Below are 23126 nucleotides of genomic sequence, written 5' to 3'. Positions count from 1 at the left end.
ATTACTCTAGAAAGCATGCCAATTTCAGTTTCAGGAAATACCCAAAAAGCCCACATTCTAAAAGCTGCATCAGCATACATTACAGTACAGTACAAAAAATTCCTCACAATCATTCTGCTTATATTCACTTAAGGCTTACACTAAAATAACTGCCTCTAAAAAGGGAAACTTAAGGCCTAGACTTCTCGTAGTACCCTAAGATGATTCTTGAACTCGGTCACATGTTTTACCATACGACTGTTAAGTAGTTTATTTCTGAATCATTAAGAGGTTGGATAACTGGCCTTAATTTAAAAAAAAAAAAAAAAAAATAGTTGGGCGAATCAGATGTGCACTTTAATGATGGATCATCATCGTGTAAGCCACTAACCTAGGCTAGAGAAAGAAAAGGCATTATGTTGTTTAAAAGTTGTACGTATGAAAATGTATGCTGAAAATCTGTCCCCATCTTGATTTCATCTCCAAATTGGAATGAATGGAGCTAACGGTTAGAGATGTTAAAGAACTGAGGACAATGGTGGGAGTTTTCTTTATTTCAAAGCTAATGGATAAAAAATAAATAACATTGTAAAAGAAAAACAGCAAAGAGCATTCATTTCAAAATTTTGTTTACATTACTCCACTAGACCTCCACTTCCTTCCCGTCTCCCTCCTTCTTCACGCATTCTTTTCCTGCCCAGCCTGCCCCACTCTCTCATTTTATTTCAGTCTCTGTGATTTTTGTTCCTTGCTTTTCACTTTATGTTCTAAGCCTGTCATTTTCCCTATACTCTGGAGACTTTGTTGTCCTTATTAAATAATTTGGCAGCCTCTAGCTTGTCTGTAAAACTACCTAATTTAATTCTCTCTAAAGAAAAGATAACTCTAAATAAAATTGCTTTTAGAACTTTCTTCTTGTAAAAAGTTCCCATATCCCTATATGCTATCAAAAGCAGAAAAACAGAAGATATTTATGAAAAGCCCACATTGTTAAAGTAAAAATATCAAGTTTTTGAATACATACTTTGGATCCATGGTCGGTTGAGTATGTGAATATAGAACCCACAGAGATATACAGAGTTAATATGTACAGAATGATTCCAGGTAGGGGATAAATGTAGCTATGTATATGGATATAGACAGATACAGATATAAAATCAGACTCAGATACATAGTTACAGTTATTTGTGAGTGTCTGAGCATGGTGAAAAGTATACAGGAAAACACACCAAACTATTAACATCAGATATCTCCAGACATGTAGAATTGAATGGGTAATGGGTAAGATAAGCAATTTTTTTTACACTCTCATATTGTATGAATTTTATAATAAATATGCCAACTTATGTAATGTTTCTAAATCCACTAAAGTAAAAAAGTATGTATAATTAAAATAAGCCATTTCAAGTTTTTTAAACAAAAAGTTTTTAATTGTTAAACATCAACCCAGTCCTAAGAGTATGTCTCAACTATTAAGCACAGGCTGAATTCGAACTAAGTCAAATGAAAAGAGTATTATCATACTTTTTAGTATGTGAGAAAACAGGTGAAGATGATTTTAAAAGACTCAAGGCAGAGTCCTCTAGACATGATCAAAAAGTAAAAATTTATTACAAGTCTTTTGGAGCATGCAATATTTTTAAGGGTTTTTGCATTCTTCTAAAGGATGTGAAGTCCATAGATAATAAACCACCCACATCACTGAGGCAATTAATTTATAAATACACGGGCCTAAGAAGTCAATGAACCACAAACAGAAAATTTGAAAGAAAAGAAAATGTAAGGGCCTACTGAAATCAAATTATTTAAAACACAGAGAGAAAGTAAAAGATAAGGATGACAGAATACAGTTGATAACTAAATTAATACAGAAAGGCAATTAGAAAGCATCTTGGACTAAATGATAATAGTAACACAAAATATGAAAATGGTGAGATTCAGCTAAAGCAGTACTTTAGCTGCAGGAAAAACTGTAATAATAAGTGAACAGAGAACAGAAGAAAGGTCTCAAAGCAATGACCTCAACTTCCACCTTAAAATACTTAAAAAAAACAATAACAACAACAAAAAAGGAGCAAATATAAAGCAAAATAAGGAGAAGGCTGAAACAATAAATATGAAAGTGGATATAAATGAAATAGAAAACAGAAAATCAATAAAACCAAAAGCCAGTTTTCAGAGAAGATGCTTTGTAAATAATGAACCTCTAGCAAGACAGACAAAGGAAAAAAAAATAGTAGAAAATATGCATTGCCAATATTACTATCAGGAATGGGAGAGGTGACATCACTACAGATTGCCTACAAATGTTATAAACATCATTATGCCAGTAAATTCTGGAACTTAGATGAAAGAAATTCTTTGAAAGACAAAAACTACCAAAGCTCACTCAGTTAAAAAAAAAAAAATATATATATATATATATATATATATATATATATATATATATATACACATATATATCACTTGGATAGGCCTTGGTCTATGACAAGAACTGAATGTGTGGTCAAAAACCTTACCACAAACAATGCCAGGGCCAGATGGCACCATTAGTGGAGTTAAACCAAACATTAAAGGAAGAAATAACATCGATTGTACAGAAACCGTTTCAAAATATTGATGAGGAGGATATACTTCCCAATTCATTTCATAAGGCCAGTGTCATTTCAACACCAAACCCACACAAAAACATTATAAGGAAACTACAGCTCAATCTCTCTCATGAACACAGATACGAAAAATTACCGGTACATCTTCAACAAATTGAATGCAGTAATATATTTTAAAAAGATAGTAAATTATGACATCACAATAATCCCAGGAATGCAAGGTTGGCTTAACATTCACAAATGTGTAATTCACCATTTTAAAATACAGTGGTAGGCAATCTCTAAGATGGCTCTCAATAACACCCACTTCTAAGTATTCACACTCTTATGCAATACCCAGCTCTTGAGTGTGGGCTGCATTTGTTGACTTGTAGCCAATAAATGCGATATGGCAAAAATCATAGGATACTGCTTCTGAGAAAATATTATAAGAAAATGTTTCTTCTGTTTTGGTGCTCTCTGCCTTAGGTTTCTTCTCTTAGATCAGTAGACCTGGGGAAAGTCAGCTGCCATGACATGAGGCAACCCTGTGGAGAGGCACATGTGCAGAAGGACTAGAGCCTACAAATAACCTTGTGAGTCAAGTTTTCAGGAGCAACCACAGTTCCAGCTTTGTGCTTGTCTGGAATCTCATAAGAGACCCTGAGCCAGCTAAGGAGCATCTGCAGGAGACCCATAGGGACTAAGGTTTTTTAAATGTTTGTTGGTTTAAAATGTTAAGTTATGGGATAATTTGTTATGAAGCAATAGATAACTAGCACACAGTTTTTTACAAATCATATGATCATCTCAATAGACCCAGAAAAAGCATTTGATAAATTCAGCATCCTTTTACGATAAAAACTTTCAACCAACTAAAAACAGAGTAAAACTTTCTCAAGCTGATAGAGAGCATCTACCAAAAAATTACAGGTAACATCATACTTAATGGTGAGAAACTAAATGCTTTTCACCTAAAAACAGGAACAAGCCAAGGATATACATTTTGACAACTTTGATTTAACATTGTATTTTAAGTTCTAGAAAATACAATAAACCAAGAAAAATAAATAAAGCCATTCACATTAAAAAGAAAGAAATAAAATACTCTGTTCACAGAAGACATGATAATCTATGAAGAAAGTCTGGTCAAATCTATTTCTTAAGCTACTAGAACTAGTGATATTTTTATCAAGTGTGCAAAATACAAGATCAATATTTAAAAATCATTTGTATTTCTAGATACAACAAACAATCAGAAATTGGAATTTTAAAAACTACCATTCATAACAGCATCAAGCAATATAAAATATTAAATGATAAACATGACAAAAGATGTAAAATATCTTTACATAGAAACTGTAAAACATGGCTGAGAGATACAAAAACTAAAAGGAAAACAACAAAAGAGAGGCACTAACTCAAGTGTCTTAAAATTTACTGTGACACTTTCAGGAAGAAGTTAATCTTTGTTTCAGCCATAAAATATTAGTAATTTCTTACTTAAAAGGAAATTTATACATATATATTTAAATCAAGTAAAGTGATAAATGGCATATAAAATGATAATAATGAAGACTTAATTGATACATGAGTAATGGGAAAATAATGACATGTTTGTACTCCCACTCTGTTCTTGGAAGTCAGAACAAGGAAACAAACCCCACAAAAACACCCCTTGGTTCTGCCAAGAAGAATATGGAGCTAATTTTGACACTAGTTTGCATTTTTTATTTAAGGTCTTTGAACCATATGAGGAAATTCGAGTATATCAGACAGAAAACAATTACTTCTAACAAAATATATGGGGGGAAATTCACAGTGAAGTATAGCTTTGTAGTATATACCAGCATAGCCACAGAAGAAAAAAAATCAGCAAAAGTCAGATGACAGACTGGGTATGGTGGCTGATGCGTAATCTCAGCACTTTGGAAGCTGAGGTGGGAGGATCACTTGAGCCCAGGAGTTTGAGACTGGCCTAGGCAACATGACAAAACCCCATCTCTACAAAAAAATACAAAAATTAGCTTGATGTGGTGGCACGTGCTTGTAGTCACAGCTACTCAGGAGGCTGAGGTGGGAGGATCAATTGAGCCCAGGAGGTCAAGGCTGCAGTGAGCCATGATTGTGCCATTGAACTTTAGCCTGGGTGACAGAGCAAGACTATCTCAAAGGAAAAAAAAGGTGAGATGACAAATGTTGCTTCAGTATGTCATCTAAGGGTACCATCAAAGCTAAAAAAATGAACTTACTTCTTAACTAGTACATGTTATCATATAAATTCATAAAAGCCTTTCACTTGCTGACCTTCATGCTACTGGTTCTGGCAAAGCTAAGATTCACAAAGTCGTTTGCTGGCTTCAGGAAAGAGAGGAGCTTCAATTAGAAATTCTGATGGTTCTCTGAGCCTATACAACTTAAGAGAAACTGTTACAGAATCTACTGCAAGTACAGCTGTCTCTCTATCTTCATGCTTTAACAGCCTTACAATATATGTTTTAAGTCAGGTAGCCTCTCATTTAATGGATATGACTGTGGCACACTTGATAATTGTAAAACTATGCACCCGTGAAAAACCAGTGTCTCTAAAGTATACTATCATTAAGACAGAAGAGTGGCAGCCTTTTCCTAATTTTTGAGAGAAGTTTCTCAACTTAAAATATTTCCCATAAATATTCTTAAACATTTCAAGTTTATCATTTTTCTATCTACCAGCAAATGACAAAATAAAAGTAGAAAACAATCAACTTGGCTGGACACAGTGATGCACACACGTAGTCCCAGCACTTTGGGAGACTGAGGCAGGTGAAGCATTTGAGCTCAGGAGTTCAAGACCAACCTGGGCAACATGGAAAAACCCTGTCTCTACAAAACAAATACAAAAATTAACCAGGTGTAATTGTCCATGCCTATAGTCCCATTTACTCAGGAGGCTGAGGTGGGCAGATCTCTTGAGCTAGGGTGGGCAAGGCTGCAGTGAGCAGCAGAGACCGTGCCACTGTACTCCAGGTACTCCAGCCTGGGCAACATAGTGAGACCCTGTCTCAAAAAGGGAAAGGAGGGAAAAAGGAAAAGAGAGATAAAAAAGGAAAAGGGAAAAGGGGGAAAGTGGGAAGGGCAGGGTAGGGAAGGGAAGAAGAGTCAACTTAAAACAAATTTCTTTGAAACGGTGTAGTTTTATGAACACATATCTATGGTTGTAATTTTACTTGCAACATTCAAAACATATTTCTTACCAGTTAGTTCTTCTTATCTAGTTTCAGGCAAACAAGGATGTTGTCTATGTTATTACATTCTTTTTTTACAGTGCTGTGCTCATTGCCTGGATCACCATAAAGCTCAGTAAGATTTTGTTGAATTTATAAACCAGTAATCTGAATAAGTAATCCTCAGACTTTCTTGCTAAGAGAGATGAAACTTTGAGACATTTATTCCCTGAAAACTACTATCAAAAAATAGTAATCTTAACATGAATATGATACACATTTATTCATAATACACTATCAACAAAATTTTTTAACTGCAAGTTCATTGTGATAGGCAGAATTCCAAAATGACCCAATATTCCCAAGAATAGTCCCCATTCCTTTGTGTGTGACTATAATGAGATTTCTCGTGATTATGTTGTATTATAGGCAAATGGGAGATTGCCCCTAGTAGGCTTTACCTAACCAGGTGAACCCTTTAGAAGTGGAGTATTTTCTTCAGCTAGTGGCAGAAGAGAAAGTCAGAGACATATGATCTGGGTAGCTGGAAAGAAGCACGGATTCATGCTGTGACCTGCCCATGAGACCACATGGCACAGAACTGCCAGGCTGGCAGTTTCTTGGAGTTGAGATTGGCTGCCACCTGACAACTGGCAGGAAAATGGGGACCACTGTCATACAACAACAATCAAATCAGTTCTGTCAACAATTACTGAGCTCGTAAGAGAACACTAAGTCATAGATGAGAACTGCAACCTTGACTAACACCTTAATTTCAGCCCAGTGAGATCTAGGGCAAAGAAACCAGCTACACCATGCCCAGACTTCTCACCTACAGAAGTTGTGAGACAGTAAGTCAGTAAGTTTGTGGTATTGTGTTACACAGCAATAGAAAACTAATATACCCATTTTGCTGAAATTGCTTCAAGTACTTTGAAAGTTGAATAGAATGTTCTAACCAACACTTGCAGATACCACGTTCCGAATTTGATACACTACATCAGATCCAGCTGAAAACAAGCAATGATTCTCATGGCTATCAATATATGAACAAATATTCAGATGTTTCTGTACGACCTAACTCCATTAATATTATAAAACTTATTAACAAGTTCTCCACATAATTAAGTTTGTACACAATTTATACTGGGTCTTCACCCAGGTGTGAGTGAATAATAAAGTCCTGGCACCTGCTTTGTGCATGCATCTTTATCCAGGAAAGTAATCCACACTTGAGTTTTCCACATCAGGCAAAGTAACTATTCTGAAGAAGTTTCAAGTTTCCAATATTTGGGACAAACTACTTAAACGTGATCTGGCCATCTCTGTTAACCACGAATACAACAGAAAGCAGAATCCAGGCCCTTCATAATGATAAGGGGAATCAGCCTTGCTGACTTCACAGGCTTGTCCTGCAGTTCGCCCTCCAAACCCTGAATAGAACAACAAAGGGTCTGATTTAGAGAAGGACCAAGGATAGGTGAAATGAGAACAGTCCTCATTCCCCAGAGAAAGCTACAATTTCTGGCAGCTCTTAGAATAAAATTATTTAAGTATCCAGGGTGCACGAAGAGAAAAGCGAGCAGCCTGGGTCTTAGCAATTAAAAGGGACTCTGGAGGACAGAGTATACACTGGTGCTACTCCCCTGCATACAAGTATCCAGTTGAATGCTTGTATCAACTTGTCAGCAATCTGAATAAATGCTCCCCACCCCAAATAGAATCTTTCTGCCCACAGCAAAATGCTTACAGTCAGTGTAGCAAAAGGTCTTAGTAAAAGGTAAAACCTCACATATTAAAAAACTCAGAGACAGAAGTATGGAATGTCAAATTGGAAAAAAAAAAATCACTGAGAACCCAAACTTCAAAAAAACAGATTTTTCCAACAAAACAGTAGCCCTTTTATCCACTACTAACTTTCATGTGTACCCCTAGTGCCCAGATTTTGGCCTCTGTTCCAATTCTCTAGTAAGGAAAGGAAGAAACCTTTGGAAAGTAACAGATTCCAGCTCACAGGGCAGGAAGTGTGAAAGAGCCAGGAAACATCCAGCTGTTACCAGAAAACTAGCATCCTTTCAAAAATGTCAGGGATCATGCCAGAAGGACAGAGGAATCTGCCTAAAGGAGCTCCCACTGACCAAACTATGATTATTTGTTTGACATCAAAAGGAAATATAAACGTATGGTTGAAGAGAACAAGCTGAGTTGTTGAAAGACCATGAGTTTATTATGATTTCAAAAGAGAAAAGTTAGTATAAAGGGCAAAAGTTAGTATAAATGGCAGCTATAATATAAAAGAAAGACGAATATAATATGATATGGTTGGTTTTAAGACACAGAACTGTGAGTAAGCCAAGTAGTGCTAGAAAAAAAGTATCCAGGGACTATATCAAGGACAGGAATGAATGATCAGGGCAGCACGAATGTAGAAAGAAAAGCAAGACAGCATGTTCCAGTGACAGCAGACCAGGTAGGTGGATGTAATGCAACAGGGTAAAGGGCAGGTGATGTTGCCTAAGCAACATATTATAAAGTACACATCTGGTGGAGAGAAACAAGATTAAAAAGAAAACCTAGGTGAACCAGTGTGGAAAACATTTTTTAAATAAGTTAAATTTTAATGACACATATGAAATTTAACCCTTAAAAAGAAAACTCAATTTGACTGCCAACCTGTGACTCAGATGTGAATATCTGACTTGAAAAAAGCATCCAGGACCCCAACAGTCAACAACTCAGATCCTTTAACCGTGGCTGTTCTGAGAAGGGATTCTGTTACTTGTGGCCCTGTAAAGATTACACAACCCCAAAAAGACACAAAAATATTATTACTCAACCCCCTGGAAGAAATCTATATAAGTAGATCGATAACCCTAGAAAGTTATAAAAAGGAATAGAGAAATAATAAGATTACTTAAACCCACAGTGTTGATAAGCATAAGTATAGTAACATTATAATTTGCAATAACTATATTTATATGTTTTCCTTGTTTAAAAGTATCTAGAATATGGCAAAAATAATCAGTCACACTAAATTAGTATATGACATTAAGGAAGTTTAAATAGGTCACTAATCAGTGCTTAAACAGAGACAAATTGGTTTTCAAAATTACATTTCTTAGCTACATATATTCTTAAAGATGTGGGCACTTGGCCATATACAAAAGTCATGAGCTGTGAACATTCTGGACACAGCAGACCCTTGGACATTCTACGCATTGTCCACCAGCTTCACTGTCCTTCACACATGCTTTCTTAGTGCCCTCGGTCTGAAAAGCCTTCCTCCCACCAAGCCATGACTTGTCTCAAAACCTGTCTTTGCCTGGAAGCACCTGTTGATTAAATCTCACCCACTCAGACCAATCCTTTATTAAGAATTCACTTCAGTGAATTTAGTCTGCTCCAATATTTTGCATACCTTAGATTATAACTATTCTTTTTGTGATACTTTAATCTCAACAATCTGACAATTTCCTCTACAGGGCAAGGATTATGCCTTATGTTTATTTTATAGCCCTCCCAAAGTACCTTTCTCTTCAAGTCTCCTCTTGAAGAATCCAGTAAAGATGTGTTCCTTAACTCATGGAAAAATAAGTAACTTCCACAGGTTAAAAGTGGTTTTCTCAAATCGTGGGGCCAGAAGAAACACCTTTGGTACCTCTGCCCAAGGCAAATTGCAGTTGACAGCTATGCTATCAGCACTGTGTGAAAACAAGGCATTCTAACATTAATGAGAACTAAGAATAGTTTTCTCCATGACTGCACTTTTTTATACAACTTGTTCCATTTTGGAAATGAAGTAACAAAAATCACATTAGCAGGGATATCTTGTGGTATTAGAAAACAGATTTTAAAAATCATCATAAATACCAAAATAAACATCATAAATTCAATAGAAGCTAGAATTTCAAACTTGCTTTGAGATGCACCCACACATATGGATATTCACCTGAAGCAATTAATTTGGTCCACTCATTATTAATAGAACTTGTTCATTTGCTGGCAAACTCTAAACTGAGTAAAAATTGTTAGAAATTCAAACAGTGTTAGAGGCTCCAAAAGCCAGTTCGACCTACGATTTTAGCTTAGAGCTATGTAAAATCCAGACAACTGTCTATTGAACTCACAGCAGTGGATTTGAAAGAGCACAACTTAATTCAGTTAAGGTTGGCATTCATTTCAAGTGAATTCATTTGGGCTGAAAATTGTCCTTTTGAATCACTCATTTTCTGATGATCAGCATTTTACTGGGTTCAGAGTGTGATCTCTCTACTACTTCACTCCACACTCAGAGTTGAAGGCAGACACTGGAAAAGAATTGGTTTAAAAGACTCCAAGTTAACCCACAGCAAACATGTATCATGCATCAGGCTGAAGCTAGGTCACGTTCTTTTGATACTCATGAAAGGAATATCCATCACAGGTCCAACACAAAACTATGAAATAAGCAAAAATCTTGACAATCTCTCATTTTTTTCCCTTTGTCCAATACCCCAGGAGGGCCTGATGGCTTTACCCTACTCAAAATCTTCTCTCAGAATCTGATCCCAATAAAAAACCATCGTCAATCATTTATAAGTTTTTGAGCACTGAAGTCAGAGTACTACCTCTCTCAGAATTATCTGAACTTTAAGCATTACAGAACAAAAATTTCCTCCCTTGTAAAAGTAAATTCAGCTATTAAGGAGAGATGCACAAGAGTTTTGGGTGGAAGAGGGGATAGGAAGAATCAGAATCATTGCCACTAGAATCATAATCAATGATGACTGCCTTCATCTGTATCTTAAATCTGTCCAATCCAAAAGTATGCTTTCCTCTCTTTGCCTGCTATCTCCCTCTTTTCTAATAGTATGTGTGTGTATACATAGAGATGGCAGGAAGAGTGGCTACATGGAGCAAAGATATGTATGCGTATAGAAGGATATATGCATGAATATGTTTTTTACTTACAGCTTCATTTTAAGAACCAAGATCTTACCTAAAATCACCTTGAGAACATTACCTAATATACATGCAAACTTACTGCCCACAGAAGTCACAACTAAGTGACTCAAAACAAGCTACTTAAATTCTCTGGTTTTCAGTCTTTTCATCTGTAAAATGATACAGGTCTGTTTTAGTGCTAATGTTCTACTATGAACTCTAGGCAGCAGTTGCAGCTGGTAAATAATTTTAGATAGATCAACTAGTAAGGTCACTTACTTGTGTTTCTTTGTGCTTCCTTTTGTGTTCCACTTTCCCTTAGAATTTTAGGATTTAGAAAGGACAAAGACAGGTATATACCCTGAATACATTTCTCTTGATGTCTCCAGTCTTTTCAGATTTTCCTTAATCTGACATCCTGGCACTGTTTCTCAGCGGTGGTGCCCTGGGCATTTTAGCTGAAAATTATTTGGGTGCAGCATTTGCACAGCAGTACACAATGTAGAATGTTTGTCAACCACGGTTCTGTCTACTAAATGCTAGTTCTGCCCTTATATCATTGTCCCGTCACAACCACAAATGCCCTCACTACAAACTACATTATTTTTAGATTAAAAGTTAAAGTTCAATCTGAAATATACATTGTCTTATATCCTTATATAAGCTACTGTGGAATTTGTTTTCATGTGTTTGATTTATTTTGGTGGGGTGGGTGGAGCTCTGTCTTTGCTAAGCACTGTTTCTCATGTGCTTGTATTTCCATGACCTGACTGTAAACACCTTGAGCACACAAACCATATCTTCTATTTCTTTAGTGTTTCCAAAGCACAAAAGACTGGGCATGAAGTAGTTCTGTTAATATTTACTCAATGATGCATTGTTTTACTAATTATAAGCTTCCCCTGTAACTAAAAATAGGCCATTAAAAAAAATTAGTCCTGAGAAACTACATTAAAAACAAGGTACCTTCTGAGTTGAGATCTTTTCCAGTCATGAAAACACTTCCCCAGATGTTTCCATTCATCAGAATTCAACGTCTAATACTGCGATTTAGTTTTTAAAATGCTTATTTTTCTACTAAATGGTTTCTTTGGCATCTGACCTAATTTCACTTAAATCCTGAATTCATCAGCTAGTGGACACAGCTGAATGGAGAACTCTTGAAGACACTACATTCCTTTATGCTGCTTCAGTGACGGTAGTTTTGCTATAGCCTTTACTGGACTTCAACGCTTGCCATTAATAGGTTTGATAACTGTTTTGTTAATTCTATCATGTAATATTAGATAGTCCTTCCAGAAGCTTAAGCTTTGGTATATGTTGCTAAAGTAATTTTATTTGGTTGCTTTCTCTTCTGCGGTAATTACATATTTCAGATGAGACACAGTTTTGCTTGCAGGCTCATATAGGCAGATACCTATATTTCCTGACCTCTAGGTTCTTCACTTTGTCCAAATCATAATGATAAATTTAACATAAGGTTTTAACGAACACTCATAGTAAGGGTAGAATTACCAGCCCTATTATTAGTTGTCTGCACAAGTTTTTCTGAAAGTAGTTAGCTTTGCGGACCAGAATTTCATCTGGAAAAACTAACCCCTTACTGCTTGCAGGCTGGCAGCACTGGCATCACCTGGGATCGCAGACCCACCACAGTTCTACTGAGTCAGAATCTGAATTTTAAAAAGATCCTTGGGTGATTTGTGTGCCCATAAAAGTTTGAGACATGGTGCTCTAAACCATGTAATAATATATTCTGCTGTTATGGTCAAATAAGAGATTGTGATTGTGAGAGAGGACAAATTTAGAGAGGAAAATTTGTTTCAGTCTCTGTGTACAATGAGTGATAAAAATTTCACTACTCCTTCGATAACATATTTTACTCAAACTTATCACAAAAGTTCACGGTAGTTATCAGACAACTCTTTAATACAATTTTGAGCTCTGAAATAAAATTTGCAATAATATATCATACATCCAATATATTTATTAATGTAAACAGCAATGGGACCGGAATGAGTAACAAGTGATGAAGGAGGAACATACATGGGTGACAGCAGCATATATGACATTACTTCCTCCATAGAAATCTATAAATTCATGTGTTTCTATTATAGGAACATTGATTTGCTGCTGGCTACCATATCTATAAAAACAATTGCTACAAAATTATCCAACGTAGAATTGAATTCAGAATCTTGCTTTGCTTTTCACTTACTAGAATTTATTTGGTAGCTTTGGAGGAAAAACTTAGAAGGAAGTCACCTCAGGATCCAGAAAATTTGAAAAGGAACTTACATTTGTGAAGAGTACCATGTATCCTAAAACAGTCCTTCTTTGGTGTGGGTGTGTGAGGGAGCCTTTGGCCCAAACAGCATAACTGAACATTTCCCACTCCATATTAAATCTTACTCTGATTATGTGGAAAGCCAGGTGAGATGTCTTTCAAATACTGTTTCCACTAAAAACATTAACTATCCCAAAAATGTCAACAAGAGAAAGAAGAAGTTATGTACATTTTGTGACTTCCAGTTGACAGCCACAATTATATGCTGGTTAAAATGCCACCATGGAAAAAAGACAGAGTCAGAAGTGCAGAAGTCCTATCATATGACCAAATGATATGTGTTAAAACGTGAAATATTAAAATTGATATCTATATTCCCTCCACCCCTCACCAAAACATTTATAGCCAAAGGGCTCAGAAACGGGACACAAGAGATGAGAAGCTCCAAGCATAGCAAGCAGGTGACTTTGTTTTGAGAATCCACAAAGCACAGCATTTTCCAAGCTACAAAATTCCTATAGCTGCAGTGGGAAAATGGAATACCTATTCTTTACAAAATAGAAAAATCAAGCTACACAAAGTGGCTCATACTGCATGGCTAACTAGTTTCTTCATCAAGACACTATTCCCTTAAAGCTCTTATTCTAGAAAAGAAAAGGTCTGTTACTGCAAATAAAAACTTTTTCTCCCTTTCTCACACGATTTACAGGTTTAAATATAGCTTTTCTTTTTTAGGTTTTGCCTTGGGTGTACCTGAGAAGGGGAAACCAGAGTGTATTTCCAAAGGACCCCACATCATGTAGCAGTGTGAACTAAGCTGGCAAAGCTTAGTTAACTACATTAATTTAAAACTAAAAACCTCTACCATGTCAGAAGCACTAACTACTAATAAACAGAAGAGGCTGATCTCAGATTCATACACTTGAAATCAATAACATGGTCCAAGACACTTTCTGCCTGTACACATATGCCTAGTGTTTGAGGGATATTTTTAAACATCACAGGGACTGCAGAAGCTGTCATCTGTCTCAAAGGCCGTGCAAAAGACAGCCTCAAGTGCCTTCTGAATTCTGTTTTGTTTCACTTTTGAGTTTTACTAAAACCACCCCTGGCTTCTTTGTACTAAACCAGGCCAGTTCTTCCTTCATGTCTATACCTTTCAAATATCTGTAGCTCGCTATTCTGTCCCTCATGTAAGATACAGCAACCAGAAGGTGCAATAACATTAAAAAATGAAAACTGAAGAGAAAACACTACTGGAGATATGACTGATCCTTTAGGATCTGAATTCTTTCCCCCTGGTAACCATATGAGCAGCATTTAAAAATAAAGATTATAAATATTTTTAAATTCCTTCCCTAAAGGAGAAATAAAATTGTGTACTATCCTTTTACTCTCAAACAGATGGCTATATAAAACGACATACATCTCCTCATCTACAATAACCATCTTTTGAATAAAATGTAAATGCATTATTAGTGCTTGGATAATAATTTAGTGGTTAATGTCAAGAGCAATGTTATGAAGTTTAATGTTTTTCTTCTTATAAAATAAATCTAGATGCAAACTCCATCAGAGAATTCAGGAAAATACAGGGCATCATTCAATATAGAATTGACTTTTGAAGCTCTTAACATTTTCAGAGAATCATATACGGGTCACTAACCACACAGAGCTTATGAAGAGCAACACTGGGAACAATGAACCTTTGAGGAGAAAATGGAAATATCTTTCAATGTCGCTTTAACAATTGGTTCATCTATTGTAAAGAGCTAAAATTTCAGCAATAATAAATTTGACAGTAACTCACTAATAATACCCCTAACTATTTCATGAAGGCCGGTTCAGCAAACCTTTCCTATAGCTGAGAAAAGTCAATAGCGAATCCTCACTGAGATATCCAAGGTGAATAGAGCAAAGCAGCGGGATACACAAATCCTGCTGTTTGTCTGTCACCTGAAAACAAGCCCCAATACTTCCAGAAGCATTTCACTGTCAACTTTGTATTTTTAACAAGATTTCATTTATCTGAGGAATAAGCTGCAAGGGCAAACGAGTTATCAACTGGGCAGAAAAGTAAGTCTAAAAAACATTTACCCTTCCAAAGTCTGTCAGATGATAAAATAGGATATTGGAGCATTCTATTACATACTCCCTTTATCCACTCAAACTCAGTAACACTAAGAAATAATTATATACGCTCTATAATCAAACTAGAGAAGGATTTGGGGCAAGATGCAATGCAGTTGATAGAAAAGAAAGATGGAAATTAAGGATTTCTAGACGAGATGGCAATAATGATGATGGCTAACTTTTATTGAGCCCTTATTACATAATAGTTACTATGGAAAATGCTTTAAAAATAGCTTCCCAATTAATCACTAAACAACCTCATAAGAAAGGTAACTAATATTAGTTTTGCAGACCGTTAAATTGAGGCACACATGTATTAAGTAACATGTCCAAGGCCACACAGAAAGTAAACACAGGAGATGGGATTGACTACAGGACTTCAAAAGCTCAAGCTTTTGACCACTGAGTTGTCTTTCATGTATGTTCCCTGGGACTTACATCCGGAGAGAAATAAACAAAAAAACAACGTTATCTACAACCCTCTCCATTCTCTCTTATCTCTACTAATGCAAAAAAAAAAAAAAAAAAAAAAAAAAAAAAAAAAGTACTTCCAAAGTTGTGCAAAACAACTGCTCAGCGTTTTAAGATTTTCTGGCTCAACTTTCCTCTCTCTGCACAAACCTACCACTCAAATTTAACATGCATTTGATTAATCTGATTATAATTCAGTCTCATAATAAAAGTCAGGACATAACACAAAAATAGGGGGACAGAAAGCAAGACTCATTAAGATGGAGCAGGCTTAGTTGGGAAGACTCAGGTATTAGATGTTGCTATGTTGAATCTTCCTCCTTTATAAATGGTTGGGTGCCCTGGATAGTGAGTTAAAAACATGGATATAAGCTGATGACTGACCCAGTGTAAGAACTGTCAAAATGGTCGATAGAAAATAAATGAACAGCACTGAGGCCTTAATTTGGCTTTCTAAAAAGGATCCCATCAGAAAAATCACCTGGATTTATGGAAACAGTATCAGGAAGAAATCAGAGAAACAAAAAGCTGTATTGATGAAGCTAGGCTTATCTCATCCAAAGGAAAACTTCTTAATACAGCATCAAGTTTACACCCTCTACTATTTCTGTCAAACTCAGAGAATACCTGGGGTTTTCTGGTTGTTTCCACTGAAAACAGGGTCAGGGAGAGAAAGAAGGCCCACAGTGGGCAGCAAGAGACTGAGTAGTTTCACTCTCGCATTGGCTAATGAATGATAATGAACCAATTAAATAACACAATTTCTAAAGTACCTGCCAGCTCTAAGAGTCTCTGACTCTGTAAGAAGACCTCAACATGATCAGTCTTTGCTTATAAAGTAAAATAGAGTAAGGAGATGGAAGCATAGTGGGTGAAATTCAAATGTTAATGATGACAAAAGCCATGCCCCAGCTTTCAATTATTTCAGCTGATTGCTCCTCTCTATCAGCAAAGAATTGACATGAAAATCTTAGCGTCTCAATTATAATATGATGCATTCATAGATAAATATATGGATCTAATATTTAATATATCCATAACTCTTTTTCTCAGTGCATTTCTATCCCTTATTCCTTACCCTTTTCCACAGACTATTTTAGTATTATCTAAAGTATCTACCATCACGCCCATACAAAAACTTGATTCATGTCATCCTATGAGGAAAACTGCTGTCTTTCACATATAAAAATCAAGGAATGCATTAAGAAGAAATGAAATTCTGATACATGCTACAACATAGATAAACCTTGAAAACATACTAAGTAAAACAGGGCAGAGAAAAGGAAAAAAATATATGAGTTCCTTTAATATACTATAAGGTACCTAGAATGGCAAACTCATAGACACAGAAGGAATAAGATTACCAGGGGCAGCGAATAGGGAATGAGGAGTTACTATTTAATGAAGACAGGGTAGGATTTTTGTTTGGGCTCATGAAAAAGTTCTGGAAATGAATAGTGGTGATGGCTGAAAACACTGTAAATACATTTAATGCCACTGAATTGTAAACTTAAAGATGGTAATAATGGCAAGTTATATGTTATATATATTTTACCACAATAAAAAAAATCAAAGCATACAGTATCTCCATAATTACCAAAATGAAAAATAAAAATAGAAAACTTGCCACAGATTTTCTCTTTGAAATATTTTTAAAAATGAACTGTAGCTGGAAATAGTGACTCATGCCTGTAATCCCAGTACTTTGGAAGGCCAAAGAGGCATAACTTGAGTTCAGGAGCTAAAGACAAACCTGGCCAACATAGTGAGACCCTCAGCTCAACTGGAAAAAAAAAAAAAAAAAAAAAAAGTAGTAGACTGTAAGTTCCATAAGGACCAGGACCAAGTCTGTTTTATGCACCACTATTACACAATAGACTCCATAAATGTTTGTTCAACAAACAAATGCTTTTAAACAGGAGAGGATTAAAAAGCACCAAACTGACTATTCATGAGAAAGCATAATGGAGCATATTCCAGGGAAAAATACCAACACCATGATATCTAAGCTCCTTCAGGAAAAGGTACTGTTTCATCTGTACTTCTTTCATAGCATGTCTTACAATGTTTAACACATAGTAGGTGGCTAATAAATATTTGCAGAATGAGAGAAAATATCATATGGTTGTAAAATCAATGTCATATTATTGCTCCACTTTTTAAAAATTACTTTTTGCAAATGTACAATTACTTTTGCCCAGGATGAAAAAAAAATCCCCATAACTCACACAAAGTACAGGTAAAAATATAAACAGCTAGAACACATTATTCTCAGAAAAAGAAACAGTAAATGCAGGGCACAACATCTTCTAAAGAGAAAGGAAGTTACAAAAAAAAAAAAAAAGAGAGAGAGAGAGAGAGAGAGGCAAATTTGATGTCTTTGAAGAAAATCCAAATAGTAATTCCCCAAAATCAATGTCCAACCTCAACAGTAAATAGTTGAATGAATATAGAAGCACTGCACCATTAAAAAAATTTACTCATAGTGAACCACAACAGTTACCAATATTTCTCTCAATTAGCCTATCAACTAATCAGGTGATCTTTCTTAAATTTACTTATGTCACAAATTTATACAGAACTGGCTTATAGCCAACATGTAAGCTACTAATGATTTTCTCAACTAACATTCACCATCTACATAGTTACACTTTACATGAATTACTAAGTTAATTAAACTATAAACAAGTGGAGTATTTTTAAAGCAAAAATTCAAATGCTGACAACCTTAACATTCAGCACCCATATAATAATAGATGGACCCATATAAAGTCACTAGGACTAAGTAATAAATTAATCTCACTTTGAACAATATTAAAACATGTTCTTCAAGCTCAAATGCCCAACACATCAAATATGTCAACTATGTGACAATTAACAGAGAAAACAAAAATTCAGCCTCTGAAGATGTCAATGTCTACATTCCTATCTCTCAATTGTATCTGCTTTACAAGCAGGTAAGCATCATTGGAGCAGGCTGCTTGCTACCATGGTCCTTCATGAATGCAGGGGTTCTCCATTAGCATCTAAAATGCTAATAGTCTACTATTAAAGCCAGCACTTCAAGCAGAACTGCATGAAGAATTATCACTTCTGTACATGAAAGCATAACCACTACAGGTGTAATGATGCAAAATACCAGCACACTGACCTCTGCTCAGCAGTACAAAATTAAAGCAGGTGCATTTCTGTGATCCAAAAGGGAAGGAAGTAGGATGGGCAAAGAGGAAGCCCCAGATCCCTAATATATTAGAGATATTTATTCTACTCAAATCCAATCCAGCTAAATTCACAGACATCAGTTTACTCAAATGGAAAAAGTAGTCTCTCGTCCTTCACTTGGTTGACTCAGAGGGCATTCAACCAAGCATAGCCAAGCAAAAACGATCTGTAAGATCTCTTTCAGCTATAATAAATAAAGACTAGTTTCAGAAGAAATAAGACTCTGATATGGCAAAGAAGCAGTCGTTAAACCTTTTCCCCATCTTATCACTGCTACTGGTGTTTACAAACTATGAGCAGTAGCCTCGGGAGCCTCAAAGACTCTCCCATGAGTAACCTCCAGTCAGATCCTTAATTTAAATACCCCCTTTATCAATCTGTGATGTTTCTGGCAGTTAAATAGAAGGAAGTGAGTAAAATGACATGCATAAAATGAATCCTTTTTAAGTTGTAATGAGTGAATCAGGATTCAGACTTGCCGAGATGCTCCAGATTAAAACCCCTGCTATAATTTTAAGCATGTTCTGTCTTACCGTTTTGCTGTTGTCTCCCTCAGGCTTGCTTCACCTGGAACTCTTTAACATGTCTCTAGCAATATGTTTGCACCAGACCAGGCTCATACAGCAACTGAATTCACATCTTTCTGCACTAGCAAGCTGAAATGGTACGGCCGTACTACAACCAAGAGAGGGGGATGCATAAGCAAGCAAAAAAAAAAAAAAAAAAAAAGAGAGAGAGAGAGAGAGAGAGAAACCCGGAAATCACCTAAGAGAAGCTAATCTCAGTGGAATAAGATCAAAAAATTGTTCAGAAGAACATGAAGGACATACTAACATTCAGTATCAATAGCTTTAACAGCTCAATTATTTTCTCCAAAAAATCTATTTTTTTTTTCCAAACACGATGGACTTGCCTGTGGAGTTCCCAGGAAGGCAGAGTAACCGGGCTCTGCAGCAGCATTGCAGCCAAAGTAACCGTGCATATGCTGTCCAGGCAGTTCACAACACACTGTCTTTTCAGAAAGATATTGATTTGCAATGCAGGGCTGCTTCAAAAGAATACAGAATGGGAGCCAAACAGCTAATGGTGATTGCACAGGAGGAAAAACATTTAATCAAGGGGATGCACCTCATCAGGCTCAATTCAATTTTTTAAGAGCATTAGAGAAAGCCAGTAAGTGTCCTGAGTGACAACCCCACTAAATAATCATCTGGGATCCTATAGAAGGCCAAGTTTCAGCCACCATCATTCATGCTGCAAAAGCTGCTAAAATGGTGTCTGTGTGTATATATTTGTCATATGCAAATGGAGCATAATGAGAACTCCAAAATAACCATGTACCAAATACATGGTTTAAAAAAAAATGCACAGGTGCAGCATACACAGAATCAAAGTAAAAGAATGCATAGTTATGAGTCTGAAGAATTTCTGATGGACACAGAGCTCATATAACTCTGAAAAATAAAATATCAAAACAAGTCAGATCTCACAATCCTTAGGCAAATTGTGCCAAGTCATGCCACAGGGTGCTAGGCGGCAAAGGAAAGATGCCAGACTGCTACTCTCATAGCGACCCCTACAGGAGAGAGGTTGAGCAATCCTCGTTTAAAGGAGTTCCTAACCTCAGTACACAGAATCATGAAAGGACATAAATTACATTAAGATACAACAATACAACTGAGAAATACCTTAGGCAAGAAACAAAAAACTCAAGCATAAAATCGAACCTTGTAAATATTCACTTATTTAAGAAATTAAGGTACAAGAGGAGGTAACTACTGTGTTAATGATAAGTGGTCAATATTCCCAAAGCTCCCCAAACTGGGGTATACAGTGATGATCAGAAACCTCAGGCAAAGTGTTTTCCCTTCACATCCTAATTGGTTTAAATGAATCAACTCTTCTTTATCCCACTTGCAAACCATCTTCACCTTCATGATTTTGAATGACACTATGAATATTCAACTTTGTTTTCCTGTAACACAAAAGCTCATTCAAAATTCTTTTAAAAACTTATTGCTCAAACACAAATATTACATACTTTCATCTTCAACAAAGCCGAGGGACAAGGCTATCTCCTTAATATCTGAAAATTATTGAATTATATGAGCATCACTTCTGCAGAGCAGACTTCATTTCAAAAGGTCTTTCAAGAACCTGAGGTTTTTTGTGATTGCTTATCCCTCTAGCCTACAAATACACCTTTTTCAGAACCAACAGCACTTCTTATTTGAGTCATTCAAGATTTAATCATATGCCACCTCATAAAACTCTCTCGTATTATTGGCATTTTCCCCATTTTAAGGATCTGGAGGGATAAATCACACCAACTGCATTTTTCAAAATTTATTTAAATAGCACATAATACAATGCTAGGCATCTAGCAAATATTAAATTAATATTTTTTAAAATTAATGAATTTCCCAACTCCATATTTTAGAGCTAAAAGTTGTTCTTAGGTAATCCCCTTTCCCCTAACATTCATACAATGTTCGTGTTCTCTAAGATACCTTGTATAAAAACCAACAAACAACACAATAACATTTCTCCTTTATTTTTTTATCTATTCACTCAGCAGACATACTACTGTGCCCAGCAATGTGAAGAGCCATGTTCTCTGCATTCAATAAATGCCTTGAGTGATTAGAAATAAAACAAGTGATTATAATACACTGAAATGAGTATTTTGAGAGCACTCTATTTAGTATAAATAATATTCCTTAGGTGGCTCAAAAAAGACTTCTCAGCGGTGGTAACATAAAGCTGAAGCTTCCAGGTACTACCCAGGAGAAGAAGGACATTTGGGGAACAGCATGAAATCTGAAAATGGATGCTGTATGAGAAAATAACCAAGCCACACCCACAGAGGTCACCATTTGTGAAGGCTCAGAGGAAAGGTAGCTCAATGCCAGGGCATAAAGGGTCCTGTAAGCAATGCTAAAAAGTTGGGAATTTTATCCTATGGGAAGTTGCCAATTAATCCAATAGAAAAGGCCTACAGGACTAGAGGGAGAAGAGCGGCTGAATGAGATTTTTCATTTTATGAGAGGGTAATGATGTAGAAATGGATTGGAGAGGTAAAGGAAGGGAAGTGGGGAGGCCACTTGGGAAGCTAAGCTAGTGTTTCAGATGAAACCCTGAACTAAAGCCATGAATATGTGGGTGGAAAGACAACAGAGGTAAGAGGCATTCACCATGAGCTACCTGCTGAGTGACTGGACATGAAGTCTAATGGAAAGGGAAAATCTATACTGAATTCTCTAGCATAACCAGGTAAAAGGCTAGTTCATAAAGTAAACAAGTGAGCACAAGAAAAGTACAAGCTTGAGGAAAAGGGGAAACTATCATAAATTCAATATTTTACACACTGAGTTTCAGGTATCTCTAAACATCCAAGTGGACATGTTGCATAAGCAGCTGTATAAGGGTCTGAAGCTCAGATGACAGGTCAAAAGTTTGTTTATATGCCTAGGTCAGGGTTTCCTAGAAACAGAGCTGGGCCCGCATCTTGCAATTTATTGAGGGCATCCTCTCAGTGACAATAAATGAGGAGCAGGACAGGGAAGAGAAAAGCCAAGGAAGAATGTGGCCTCAGACAAAAACTGTGCCCAGCATTATTCTCACCTGAAGCAAGAGGGCCAGGCTTTTGTATCCCTGGGCCGATCAGTCACGGACTGAGAACTGGAGAGGAAGGGCTTCTGTTCACGTAGGTATCCACTGATCAAGCGGCTGTGAGCACAGCGCCTATCCAACTGTAGTTCAGTCACAATGGACACTTTTCTTTTCCTCAAACTTGGTTCCTCAGGAATCTTTATGTTTGCTGTTCTCTCTGCCTAGAATGTTCTTCCCAGATAACCCCTTAGCTGACTCCTTTCCATTACACAGTTGGACCTCAGGTACCGCCTCTTCAGAGTCTTTCTCTGGCTTTCCTCTGCTGTTGCTCCTCCCTCCCCTATCAAATTACACTGTTTTTGTTCTTTAATTTAGTTTGTTTGTCTTCCTGCCCCACTAGAATGTAAACTGCTCAAGAGCATGGACTTCTCATTTGTTCTCCTGTGTTTCCCCAGCCCTAGGACAGCACTCAGTACTTGCTTAATAAATAAATAGTAAGAGTTGCTGATGACAGAAGTTCAAACAAATTCTGTGGACATGTATAGACTGGAAATGGATGGGGAACTTGAGGAATGGGTGGGGGGAAATAATAGTGTCAACAAGTGTGTGGACAACAAGTCTGACCACAAAGCAGAAGTAAAGAGAGCCTTGAGAGGGCAAAGCTGCAGGAAATTAATCATTATGTCATACAGGATTCACAATCTA

General features: G+C 36.4%; 1 protein-coding gene across 6 annotated transcripts in view; it reads right to left on the bottom strand.

The window, feature by feature from the left end:
* CDK14 (cyclin dependent kinase 14) overlaps positions 1 to 23126 on the bottom strand; it is a 689971-nt gene that overhangs the window by 449279 nt on the left and 217566 nt on the right. Inside the window, exons 1-2 of one of the 6 annotated variants that reach the window (XM_074379394.1) lie at positions 9302 to 13866; positions 8447 to 8560 (exon numbers count right to left, since the gene is read on the bottom strand). The exons of 3 other annotated variants lie outside the window; for them this stretch is intronic. In XM_074379394.1, coding sequence (XP_074235495.1) covers positions 8447 to 8485 — 39 coding nt within the window. In that variant the 5' untranslated portion in view covers positions 8486 to 8560; positions 9302 to 13866. Of the gene's footprint in view, positions 1 to 8446; positions 8708 to 9301; positions 13867 to 19342; positions 19519 to 23126 lie in introns of those variants that run through there. 2 more of the 6 variants (XM_003921187.4, XM_010345170.3) reach the window with 2 other exon arrangements.

This window comes from Saimiri boliviensis, chromosome 10 (assembly GCF_048565385.1).
Source record: "Saimiri boliviensis isolate mSaiBol1 chromosome 10, mSaiBol1.pri, whole genome shotgun sequence".
Lineage (NCBI taxonomy): Eukaryota > Metazoa > Chordata > Mammalia > Primates > Cebidae > Saimiri > Saimiri boliviensis.
Note: the sequence above shows the minus strand (reverse complement) of the source record. Positions and strands in the feature narration are given on the sequence as shown.